A 13,468-nucleotide genomic window follows, 5' to 3' on the forward strand; every position below is an offset into this window, starting at 1 on the left:
AATCCCACTTGGGAGTTGCAAAGAATGTTTGAAAGAACTCTGTTTAGCCTTGAGGAAAGAAAACCAAGGGGAGATCTAAAGTGTTGTCACACAGCAGAGGAGTGCAACCTATTTTCTCTCAGACAAGGTTGTAAGACAAGAATCAGTAGGCCTGTGCTACAGGAAGGCAGATTTTAGTTGAACATCTGGGAAAAGCAGTGGTCAAACAATGGGACCAACTGTCTAGGGAGATAGTGAGCATTCTGTATTTTAGCGGAGACTGGGCAGACATCTCTCAGGAATGCAGTAAATGAAACTGTGCACTAAACGAGGTGGACACAGCGGTCTAAATGTCCCCTTTTAACTCTGATTCTATAATTATTATTGCTACCAAGTCAAGCTGTATTAAGCAGAAATGCTAAACAGTAAACCAAAAGTGGTATGCTAAAGAAGTAATAGCACTGCTTTGCTTGTTATGCATTACATTATAATATTAACACTTGTACTCATGTAAAGTATATTGTAGATAATATTTATTTTAAGTTGCACCCCTTGACATCAATAAATGTTGAGGTGGTTTTAATTGGTCCTCTCCTTTAGATAACTCCAAAAGCATTTTCTATTTAATGTACATCTCTGCAATTTCCTCATCTACATTAGAAGTAACTTACTTTGCATTTTCCAGTAAGCTCTGCTACATTTTAGTTGTAGAACGGTTTGTCAGTCTTGGTGCCTACAAATATAAAGCAGCTGTGCTGGATAATTGACCATTCAACTTTGGGGATGAAGCTTCCTAGCTTTATAATTAATTTCATAGACATCTGCATGGTCGATTACTGCATAACCAGCAACCTAAAGGTATTCATGTTTTACATTCAAGCCCGACTTACTTCCTGGCTTGTCAATACCAACAATAGAGAACCAATGACTGTAACAGTTTGCACAGAGCAGAAAGAACTCCAGTTGAATGCAAAAAGAAGACTCCCATAGTTTAATCTTTTGGGTATGAGGAATACCTTTATGAGATGTTTCATTTCTAGAAAGTGGAGATGAAAGTGTAAGCATTTTCCCAAGGCCTGCTTTATATAAGTTCGCAACCCTAGCCACCCTCCCATCAGACTTACTATTACCAAATATTTTATTGTCATGAATACTCCTTATTTATTTATTTAAAACTTTTTTAGACCATCCATTACCGTGGTCTCAGTATGGTTTAACAGTAAGACAAAATAGAATAAAACATGGCATATGCAGTGGGCTGAATTTCTCGTCACACTGCTAGTTTATATCACACATATCTAGTGGCATAGCAGAGTGGATGGAGACGTGCACTGATCTGTAATGCAAAGAATAGGAATGTGATAATGAGCATCGATATCTGGATGCACACTTCAGTGCAAATGTGCCCTGGAAGTACTCCCCCACTTGCTCTGCAGGATGGACTGCCTTCTATACATGCCACATTAGGATGGGCCACATTAAATAGTTTCACTAACTTTTCCTTCACACAGCAGAATCCGGTACACGGATTTTGCTAGCTGAGGGCCAGCAGGTCATATCCAGTGGTGTCAGTGGTGTCTGTCCACAACAGAACAAAAAGCTGTGGCAGAATGGTTTGCACCTCCCATCTGCAGCACCCCCAAACCCCCAGTTCTGCTCTGGTGGGTTGGGAAAACCTGCTGTGCAAGCAGTCCTGGGCTTGCACAATGTTAAACCGTAGGATTTGGTGGAAGCCTTAGTCTCCAGGCATAACTTCAGATACACTACCAGAATGAAAGAAGTGTATCCAAGGAAACCAAAGATGCCCAAAGCAAATCTGTGAAGGACAGCATGCACTGCTGTGAGTATTCTGTACTGAAAAATACTCAGTACAGATTTATGAAAATATTCTCACTTTACAAGTATGCCCAGTTCTCACTAAAATACCTTTTTCATTTTTATCCTTTTTCAAGCATCTCAAGAAAGCATCTATTTATTTATTTATTTATTTATTTATTTAAAACTTTTGTATGCTGTCCCCCATGCAAAGCATCTTGGGATGGCTCACAATCAACACATTAAAACAATAAAATCACATACGTTAAACCAATCCAAGCGATAAAAGCAATAAAATGCATCTGTTACATTAATACTAGTTTTTAAAATACCGGTTAAATAAAAAGGTTTTGACCTGGCGCCAAAAAGAGTATAAGCTTGGAGCCAGAAGAACCTCTCCGGGGAAATGTATTTAGACATTTATTTACGAAATGTCTGTCACAGCCTTGGGTTTATTCCATGCATCTATTGTTAGCCTCACAACAACCCTGTGAGAAAGTGATCAGCCCAAGGAGAGCTTTATGGCCTAGTCTGAATCCAGCTCTCCCTGCCCTATTCTGACGTCACTGAGCCCTTCAAGTATCGTATCTGTGCAACTTCGCTACTTTCAAAGAATCTTGTGAACATGGGAGCAGGGGTGGGAAGGGGCACTGGATGAATGATGCTTTTGCTTTGACGTCTTTTGTATTAGATCCAGCAACAGTAAAAGTTTTGCTGTCATTTAAAAGAGTGTGATTTTTGTTTGAACATTGAGGAAGTGCTGACAGAGAACATACTTTTCAGCAGTAACTAATGGACCCGTAATGCAACTGTCAACAGCTGGGGATGGAGTAGTTTAATTTGGCAAGTCAAAATAATCCTTACTTGAGTTTTTATACTTTACAAATTATGTTCACAGAGGGAGACCTTGAAGTCAGATCTCATTGTGTGCTCATTGGCTGCTGTGCTGTCATTTGCAGTCAGTGCCAGTACGGTGTTCTTGTCGTTAGGGGTAGGTATTATAATTCTTCCTTTCTCCATTATTTCCTAAGTTCTAATTATCCTCATTATTCAAAGCAATAAAGTGATACAACAGCCTACTACAGAAGACATAGTAGATAATATATTTGCTTATAAGGAGTAATGGGAGTTTCATATCACTTCAAACACAGGAATCTAGTTGCAAATAGATAGTCATCTGTTATAATTTACCAAGAGATTTTCTAGCAGCAGTAACAATGCCCCTGGCACAAATTGGTTCAACTAATATCTTGGAAAGTTTATGAACATTCTGAATGCTGATGGAAGTTGTCAGCCATGGAATATTTACAGCAGCCAAGCTTCATGAGCCAAAGTAAAAAGTTAGTTTAAATAAAGCTTTGCCCTGGTTAAGGATAAGAGAAAATATAGGTAAGATAGGGAGACGAAAAACTGTGGGAAGAAGCCCTGCGAGGAAGAGAAGGAAGCAGAAGCTAAAGGGCAGGGAACGAAGAAGTAGGTAGCTGAATGAAAAACATACATTTAAAGGAGGGAATCAACAAGAGACAGGCACATGAAGGACAGAGGAGATGGAATTCAGTGGGTGAGGAAGGCAAGGCAGTGTTTCAGAGGGACACTTGGCAGGCAGAACCAGCAGAGAGATTTGCTAAGAGCCAGAGTGACTCAAGGAAGTGAATTGGTGGGGTTGTTTCTGAGGAATCAGTAGTGATGGGGGCATGGAGCTGAAGCAAGGGGTACGCAAGAACAAAGAAATGGAAACGGCTCCTTTTCCTGTGGGTGTGTGTGGCTGTTTGCAAATGCACAGCACCATGATGGGAAAATCAGCTAGTAACACTCTCACTTTTCTGGAATTAGGAATACAGAAGCCATCTCAGGATTAATGGGGTGCAGCCAGCCCTTGGGAGTGATAGAACTGAATCCTTTAAATTGATCCAGGCTGCTGCCAAAAGAGCAAGAATACTTATTCTAGACAGGCCTTTTTAGTAAAGTAAAATGAATTGAAATGATACAGGCTTTGCTTCGTCTTTTTCCCAGCAACAGCTTTGCCTCTGAAAAGGCATACTTTAAACAGCTAATTTAGTGGTGGAGCCAAAAAGCTTTAAGAATTAAAAGAGAAGAAAAAATGCTTCCAAAGTGAAATTTGACATTCTGAAGATTTATTCAAAGCCATGGTTTAGGAACCTGGATAGTTTCAATCAATCAGAGATAAACCACAAATTATGTGATTTTTTACAATGTGCCCAAGGCTTGCTCACATAGCATTTATCCACAGCTTACCATCATGATCAAACAAGGCCACTGTGTGGAGTGTTATACCACTGCCAGCTTTAGCCAGATGTATTGTGTGTAGTATGTACACCAGTTCTTCTTGGTTTTGCCTTATGACTTCTATTCTGAGGAAAGAATAATACATGACCTGAAGCATTCCTTGTACTACATCCTTGTAGCCGGCATCCTCAGCGTTTCTGATCTCACATTCAGATGCAATTCTCTTATGAAACACTTTCTGCATTTTATCACCTGGCTTAGTGGACTCCTTAGAATATGACTGTGGCAAGAAAATGTTTAACAGAGGTAGCTAGACTCCTAGGGCAGCATTTCTTTTCTTGTTTCTTGAGCTAAAGTAAGTTTTGTACACTAGAGCACATTGTAAAAAATAGAGTAGGTTTTCCTTTCATTTCCTCAGTCCTACATCTGTTCCCCACCTGCTACATTTGCAAGCATACAATGTTTTCAAAGTAAAAACTGGCAAGTCTTGAATGAGAAGGCTTCAGGAAAACCCTGATGCTTTAGATTTAAAAACTATACTTTGTGGTTTTTAAAATACTGTCTTCAAATGAGATTTAATTTCTTTCCCCTTTCTTTTTAACCTAGCCATTTCTCAGCCTTGTGCTTTTCACTTTAGCATGGACTGTTGGATTCGTAACGCACTATATACTTCCTCAGCTTCGCAAACACCACCCATGGATGTGGATTGCCCACCCTATTCTTAAAAATAAAGAATATCAAAAGAGAGAAATAACAGGTGTGTAACGGATCCTCCCACATTTGAGATAAGACCATGTGTTCATGCTCTGTGTGTATGGGTGAAAACTGGACAGTGAGGAAAGCTGACAAGAAAAAAATTGATGCATTTGGAACATGGTGCTGGAGGAGAGCTTTGTGAAATACCCCGGACTGGCAGAAGGACAAACAAGTGTGTCCTAGATCAAATCAAGACAGAACTTTCTCTAGAAGCAAAAATTACAAAATTCAGGCTGTGACACTTCGGACACATCAGGAGAAAGCAAGACTTACTGACGAAGACAATCATGCTAGGAAAGTAGAAGGCAGAAGAAGAAGACTGAATAACTGATGTATTCATTCCATAAAGGAAGCCACAACCTTGAATTTACAAGAGCTGGGCAGGATTATGTAGGACATGTGGAGGGTATTCATTTGTAGGGTAGCCATCTATATATTTTACATAAAATTGATGTGATATTTTTGTACATCATTATTGGCTGAGTTATTGTTCTGAGAAGACAAAAGAAATGGAAAATGGTCAGAAAATGAGTACCCTTTCCATTTCCTAGGAAAATCAGTTGCTAAATGCAGGAAAAATAGCCTATCACAAATATGCAGAACACTATTAGTCCTTGCCACAGAGACACCAGGAAGAGAAAAAGAAGATTGGGGTAGTATTCAGCTAATCTGAATTCTCTTTACCAGTTTCACATTAAAATTAGCCAAAATGGATGCTCGCAGAAATATTGTTCTGCAGATTCCATTCTGACTAGAACCTCTGTAGAATATGCATGCATGCACCCCCTTTTGCATTACAAATTATTTTAGGTTGTTTCCTTTTTAATCCAATTGCTTGTAATCTTTGCAGATTTCACTATAATTCTCTAGAGAACCTAGATCACAATAACAAAAAATCACCCTGTTTGCATATCTCAGATAAGACTGTTACATTCAGAAATTATCTAGTTATTTTTTGTTTCCATCTATTGGTTCAAGCAACTCATATATTATTTCTTCCATTATGTATTGGTCCATCCTAAATTCGTTCCTGTGTAAGGGAGAGAGTGCTTGAGAGGGTGGTTTGTGGTGGTGTGTGTCCCTTCTCCAGTTCTCCATGTAGCTTGTGGTTCTCCAGGACCCCTTCACAGCAAACTAGGAGGCAGCAAGTGCCATCATTTTAGTGCTGATCACACACACCTGATCATGGTGTGAATCAGGTCTTGAAGAGCAACAATGAATGAAAAGTACTGTGTGTCTCAGCGCATGTGAATGTTCCAGATTGCATTTCTCTGTCTTTCTCCTCTAACAAAAGCAAAAGAAATAATATCAGAAGGTGCTGGAATTTATCACTGATGCTTTCAAAGGAGAATCTGATACATTTTGAACTTGGGCTAAAGTATTACAGTCCAGGGTGTATTCAGTTTGATTTCTCCAGCAGCCACAGCTTGGATGTAAGGTGACTCTTGATTTTGTGCTAGTGTCCTGCTGAAGGGAGATGAGATTGCTGCTTATACTTGGGAGGAAGGATCCAGTAAGCAGCATCACAAGGTGAAGGAGATGGTACAGGGACAAGAGGAAATCATATGGGTCAAAACACCATCCCCCTTATTGTCAGTTCCTCATGCTTGGGGCCATTTTTTAAACAGAGTTTGTATGGTTTTGCATGTAAACTGCTCTTCGAAATTGTAACTAATAAGACATTTGTATCACCTCTGCAACTTTGCTAATTGCTGCTGTGCAATTTCTTTAGAGGCCAAGGAGAATTCAGCACAGGATTGTCTGGCATGAGCGGATACTGTGCTATAGGAGTGAGTGATGGGTTGTTTTGTTTAGAACCATCTCTACCATCTGTATTTTCCATTCATCTTTATAACATTCGTTTTAAGTATGATACTTCATTGGCTTAGCTTTGCACAGTATATGAAGGGCATCTTTTTAAGTAAAAAGTAAATAAACCAGACCCTATGCCTTATAATAAACTTCAGTGTTTACATTTCTGGCAGATTTTTTTTCAGTTATTTGGAAGGAGAACAAAATTTGATTGAGATGCTCATAGCAACCTGCAATTTTAATTTCCTGCACTGCAGTCTCATGAGGAATCTTACATTTGAATTAAAAAGTCATATTGTAGATATTGTGGAATATGCAGACCTCAGCCAGTGGTTGCTTAAGCAGCAGGAACTGCTGTACATATTGTTAAAATTCAGATACTTGTCTCCAGTTGTGCTGGGAATCCCTCAATGAGGAGACATCTTGCCTTTGATACTGGTTATTCTTCAGCAACCTTCCTTTATCTTGCTCCAATTTAAAAACTTGCTGTCAACTTTTGATGGGTCTGTGTTTTAATCATTTTTAATGTATGTGTTCAGCATGTTAGAAGATAAGGCTGACAGAAAACAAGGGGGCTTGTGTGACCTCCATCTTCTCTCAGAACCAACCTGACTACTCATTTTCTACACATGCATGCACACACTTTATAACATGCATTATTAAATTAAATGTCTGGGAGCGGGTAGTGAATAAAGTAATGTGCCCACAGAAACATTCTGTTCAAAACAGCATACAAAACACTATCCAAAGCATTCAAACAAAAATTACATAACAAAGGTGGGAGAGTAAAGAGGCAGACTGCTCCTCTTTTATTTTTCAGTCGAAAATAAATTTTTTACAACCAGCATGTATTTGAATTGACCAAAAGCAGACACATAAAATAGTCTTGTGGTACAGTTTTCTAGGGTCTTAATATGCTAGCAGATTAGGTACTTGGTGCTTGGTTCTTGGTTGTTGTGATTTACCCTCAATTTATCTAGTTACGGCATTCCCATGAATTAATGACCTCCAAAATGTCCTTTCCTTGACAGTCCTGCTCAGATCTTGCAAATTCAAGTCTGTGGCTTCCTTTATGGAACTGATCCATCTCATAGTTGCTCTTCTTCTTCTTCTTCTTCTTCTTCTTCTTCTTCTTCTTCTTCTTCTGCCTTCCACTTTCGCTAGCATGATTGTCTTCTCCAAGGAGTCTTGCTTTGTCACGATGTGTCCAAAATACGACAGCATCAGTTTAATTATTTTTGCTTCCAGGATGGCTTCATTTAGTTTGTTTTTTATGTAGTATCAAATTAAAAATTGTTTTCCAAAATATTCCTTAAAACATTTTCTCCCAAAGCCAACTTGAAAATGCTTTGTGACTAGAGAGGAAATTCAGTGTATTTCAAGCTCAGGTATGCTTCTAAACGGGGTAGCTGGCAGGAGCCTCAGTTCAGAAACTGAAATCTTGGTTCAAAGTTATAAATACTATAGGGGAGAGAGCAGATTTTTGAATGAAAAGTTGACTGTCTGAGGCTACTAATATGACACAACAGCCTACGTTGGGTTATTTAACCCACAGTGAAGCTATATTGCACACAGCCACTGTTATGAATATGCAAGCCTCAGTCAGGGGTTGCTGTGTGGAGAAAACTCTCTGAGCATGGTTTCTATGAGGGTTAAACAGTTGTCATACAACCCATGGTCTATTTCAGATTAACAAGGACTGTTTAACCCTCACATCTGAATCCATGCCTGCTGGTTTGGCATGATACAACTAATGGAGAAGATGTTGCACATGCATTAGACTCTTGCTGCCACTGCAGCATATCATCCAGACTGGGTCTCCAAATTAATCACCCTAAGAAAAAATTGTGGCTTGTGGTGGGTTCAGTTTCTTGCTTACCCAATCCTATTCTCCAGCTGCTATTATCACACAGACCTGTGGTTTCTTTTTGCGGAATGCAATATGTTAACCCTATACAATATGATAAGCCTATTGCAGCAAAAAACAACCAAGAGTCTTGTAGTGTCTTTTGGTAACCGATGAAGTGGAATATAATTTACAAAAGCTTGTTCCAAAATATGTTAGTTGTTAAGGTACTATAAGACAATTGTCTTCCAATTTCTTTATTGCTTTGTGCTACCCCTTTAAAATGCTATTCCAGCAATGTGTGCCGTCCCTTGGCTATAGGAAGTTTTCTTTGTTGTACTCTGCTCAGTTTTTATTCCTTCTAGAGCTGCCATTTAATTCTCTTGAAGTGCTCTGATTTGCTTATTATTTACTGTTTCTCCTGCAATACTAGCCATTGATCTGAGGCTTAACAAACATCTTGTTGCTCATACTGCCAAAATTCTCTTTTTAGGATTCTAGTACGTGTCTCGTATATGATGAGTGAACAAAATCTTCCCCACCAGAGCCAATTCCAGCATTCACAATCATTGTCATTATTGAATACGTTAATTAATGTCTATTATTTGCACTGCAGGTTTTTTGACCAAGTGGTGTTCTTTGAAAATTTCAGATGCTGCCCAGTTAATGTGGTTTGAAAGGCTCTATGTGTGGCTTCAGTGTTTTGAAAAGTACATCTTGTATCCTGCAATAATATTGAATGCCCTTACCAATGATGCTTTTTCAATCAGCAAAGATAAGCGATTAACTCCACAGTAAGTGGTTTATAAGTCATGATGCATAATTTGTTGAATGAAGAACTGGAGAATGTTAGGTCTGTACCAAGTCTGCAACTCAAACCTGCACAATGTGTGACTATCAGGGATGGGTCATGAGTAGTAGACTAAGGTTAGCCAGGAGCTTGGAAATGGGAACCATGGGGCAGGAATTAATCAGGACATACCAGAAGGCAAGGTGAAAGAACAAGACAGAAGTTCAAAGAATACCCAAGCCAGTCAAGTGTTACTTGAGCAAGTCTCAGCTGGAAGAGGAAGCCTGTATAGTCCTCCCTGCCTAAAATGATCTGATGGAACCCTTCAGGAGGTAGAGTCAGTCTACAAAGTTCTTTAAGGCACTGCTTCCTACAATTCACTACAGAGGTCCATCAGCTCCTGACACTCATCAAGCTGATGCCACTGAACAGGTACATATTGTGGACAGTTAAAATAATCTCTGTAAAAGTATAGTGCTGTGATTTCTTCAAGGAAATAAGTCTAATTCTTGGATATGTCTTTGTTTTATTAGTTTATTATTATCTATTTCAGAAAAAAATAGTGCTTTTAATTTGTTAAACACCCAAAGTAGTTAGCAAGTAAAATAATAATAAAATACAACAGAACCAATCAATCAAAACATGAAATGGTAAGAATAGCTGGCAATGACCAGGCAAACAAGTACGTCTTTAATTGTCAGTGAAAACATTCCACAGTAAAAACCCTCCTGACCTCAGTGAGGAGACATTCCGCATGGTGAATGTAACAGTGGAGAAGTCCTTCAGTAGCAAGTCCTTCCACTCAGAACATAAGGACTAGGGCAGCCCTATATTGACAATAGCACCTAAAATGTGGCTCAGTATCAGTTTGGCAACACAGAGCTTTTCTGCACAGGAATCAGATATGTATGGTAAGAAATTCCACCAAGCAGTCTTCCACATTCTGTACTAGTTACAGCTTCCAGACAGCTGTATATACAGCACCTTACAATACTACGGCCTTCAAGTTACCATTGCAGGCATCACGATGGCCAGCGTCCTTTGACAATCAAGACCCTATATAAGGCTAAGTTAAAGAAACATACCAAGCTTCCCAGGCAACTCACTGGAACAAACATACATGCCTTGTAATTATCGTTTGTTTTGCTTCTGTTCCCAAAGATACTCTTATTCATAAGGTCTTTGTGTGTTTGGGATGAAAAACTTGCTGAAGGCCATCTGCTGAGTTTATTGGAAGAGCAGAGCTTTGAATATGGGTTTCCTACATAACATTGTCATTCTATCTATAATATAAATTGGATCACATAATAGTTGTGCAAGAATTTTGAAACAGCAACATTGGAAAGCCACATTAATATAAAAAAGGGTGGTAATGGCAGAAATAAATGGTTAACATTTTATGGTGATCAATTAAATTAGCAGAAATAGGCCTGCTGTATTTATTGATATATGATATAGCATGAATTTTCTTTTTCCTCTTTCAGCTGTGATATCTTTCTGATTACAATTGCGGGAATGAAGCTACTGAGGTCTTCATTTTGTAATTCCATTCACCAGTTTGTTACACTAAGCTTTACTGTAATCTTCTTCAAATTCGACTATAAGGATTTCTCTGAGAACTTGTTGTTGAATTTCTTCATGATGTCAATTGTATTTAATAAGGTACGTGCAATCTTTAAAAACCATTGTCATTTCAATTAGAGGCATTTTCTTGCCTTGGATTGTCCTTTTCTTTAAAAAATAAAACATCATGGTACTGGCGTGATTGTTTCTGGGTGCAATCCAATGTCCTCTTTATGCATGACAGAGATGAGGCACGGTGGTGACAGTCTCTGTAGCCCTGTGCCTGGTGACCTGCATGTCATTCAGATAGCCATTTTTGACCATACAGATGAAGTGCTGTGGAGAAGAGACAGAGGCTGGGATCTTGTTTGGATACGGTATTAGCCATCAGCTCCAGTCTCCTCCCCTCCCACCCACCCCAGCACTTCCCTTTACCCCTCGCCAAGGATGATTTCTTACCTTGGGGGGAACAGTAAGGGTGGTTCTTTCTGGGCTGGCTACAAGGCGAGCAGGCAGTGGCTCCATCCTCAGAGATGCAGCTCCCTGCTTGGAGGAACTTGTAGCAGAGATTTGGAATAATCCTACAGAAAATGTCAGCAGGCCATGGGATTGTGCTTTTTACATTTTTTCCCTATTTTTAAAAGGAAATGAGGGATCCCATGCCTAACAATAAGCATATGTATAGTTATAGCCTACCATAAGTTCAGAAAGGAAGCGTCGTAAAGTAAAATGTCTTTGAAATGACATGTCGACTTCTGTGTTGACATGATGCTGTAGAAATTCACAACTGTGGAGCAGTTTTTAAAAATAGAATAATTAATGAGTTGGAATGTGCTTTTCTAGGTCACTTGTAAAGGTCTGCTCACCAAGGCTGATTATTTGAATTTGTTTTTAATTTTTTGGGGGGAAGGGGGGTTTCTTTCTTTTTTTTTTTAACCCAAGAGCCTTCTCTAGGAAATCGTTACATTTATCTAATCAGCTATAAGATATGAAATAAAAATTTCACTCCTAATGGCTGGCTTGACATTGCTGTCTCACTTTCCAGGGTAGTATCCCTTGCTATACCTTCCTCAAGCCTATCCTTAAAATTCCTAGCCCAACTTTTCTTGATTGGTGTAAGCCGTGGCAGGGTGCCATCCTCCAGCATTAAACACAGACGTAGGGATCACTGCTGTTTTATCATCATCTGCAGAATAGACCCAGTGTTTTCCCACTTCGCTTTGTCTCTAAAGCCAAAATGAGACCGTTCTTCCGGATTTATGTTTAAATGTGGTCACTGATGGGTGAGCTTGTCACTGAGGAGTGCTGGAGGAGTCTTGTGGGCTCCTCTCTCACAGCCTTCCACCCTCGCCTTAGCAGCAAGCCCCTCTCCCCAGCATGAGAAAGGACCAAGAGGCTATTTTCAAACTGTGACTAGAGCAATAACAGGAATAATGAGGAACAATAACAGCAGCAGTCTACCTTACAGGATCAGTGTAAATGCTACTGAGATAATATGGATGAAGTGCTCACTTAGCACAGCCTAATGCTCATTGTTATAGAATCACAATGAAACTAAATTCCCTTCTTCCTCTGCTTCAGGAATGGCTATGTTATTCAATTGATTTATTTTTCAAAGCACAATAAGAAATTTCTAGGATCAAAAAACCTTCAGTTTAAGACATTTACAATTTGAAGTTGTAAATGTAAAGAAATTTGAAGGTTTGCATAACGCTTCAACAGGAACAAAATTTAATCCCACCCACCCAGGATGACGTACTCAGCAGCACCTGAGACAAGCTATATTTGATGTTAGTAATTTGCATTTTTACAAATATCAGGCTTAAACTAAACACGATTTTTTTTGAAGAAAAGTAAGGTGTAGGACCCTGTTCGGGAGCATGTTCCCAACTTAGACTGGGGGCCATCAGCAGCTGCTGAAGATAGCCTTATCCCTGGCCACCATTTGCTGTTGGAGTGTTTTTGTTTGTTTGCTTGCTTGCTTGCTTTTTGTTTTCTCCCCTTTGGCTTTTTTTGCAGACAAGGACAAAAAGGCAAGGATGGATGACTTTCAGCAGGAAAGTGCTGGAGGCCACATTCCAGATTGGGAGCACATTCTGGACTATGCTCATCAAAATAGAAGTGGCCAGTGCAAAGCATGCCATTGTAGAATTGCAAATAATCTCAGTTTGAGAATACAAATTAGTTTGTTATTTGTAGTTTGTACAAATTGATTGTACAAATTATTATGTCACTTGATCCTGAGAATACAAATATTGTTGGTGCTTGATACGGCAACAAAGGGGAAAACCTCCTTTCTTGTAATGCCCTAACTGAGGAACCACATGTCCTTGGAGGTGTGGCTGGGAAGCTGAATTGTATTAGTTTTGCCCAAGCATGTAAACCAGTTTAAGTTGGTTGATGAGCGCTGTCTCTGAAGGTGCAAAATACGTTTTATTGTGGCACAAAAATTGGATAAACAAAAAGAAACTAGCATTTATTGAATACTGAATATGGAGGAAATGCTATACTTTTCAGGCAAAAATCAGCATAGTTTTAAGACTATGTTGGTTAGTTCAAAGGGTTAGAAAGTTCCTAATAGCCGATGCACATTTGTTCTGTTTCTTCAGGGCAAAAATATGAATTTTGATTGTTTTAGAAAATTCAACAACCCATTTTTA

The 13,468-nt window shown here is 39.2% G+C and overlaps 1 protein-coding gene across 4 annotated transcripts in view; it reads left to right on the top strand.

Moving 5' to 3' along the window:
- Nucleotides 1-13,468, top strand: part of PCNX2 (pecanex 2) — a 133,022-nt gene that overhangs the window by 62,594 nt on the left and 56,960 nt on the right. For all 4 annotated transcript variants that reach the window (XM_044420281.1, XM_044420255.1, XM_044420263.1 and 1 more), the window contains 4 exons: nucleotides 2,693-2,785; nucleotides 4,648-4,798; nucleotides 9,108-9,249; nucleotides 10,730-10,907. In XM_044420281.1, the coding sequence (XP_044276216.1) occupies nucleotides 2,693-2,785; nucleotides 4,648-4,798; nucleotides 9,108-9,249; nucleotides 10,730-10,907 (564 nt within the window). The remainder of the gene's footprint in view (nucleotides 1-2,692; nucleotides 2,786-4,647; nucleotides 4,799-9,107; nucleotides 9,250-10,729; nucleotides 10,908-13,468) is intronic.

This window comes from Varanus komodoensis, unplaced genomic scaffold (genome assembly GCF_004798865.1).
Source record: "Varanus komodoensis strain SLA01 unplaced genomic scaffold, ASM479886v1 scaffold1, whole genome shotgun sequence".
NCBI classification, from domain to species: domain Eukaryota; kingdom Metazoa; phylum Chordata; class Lepidosauria; order Squamata; family Varanidae; genus Varanus; species Varanus komodoensis.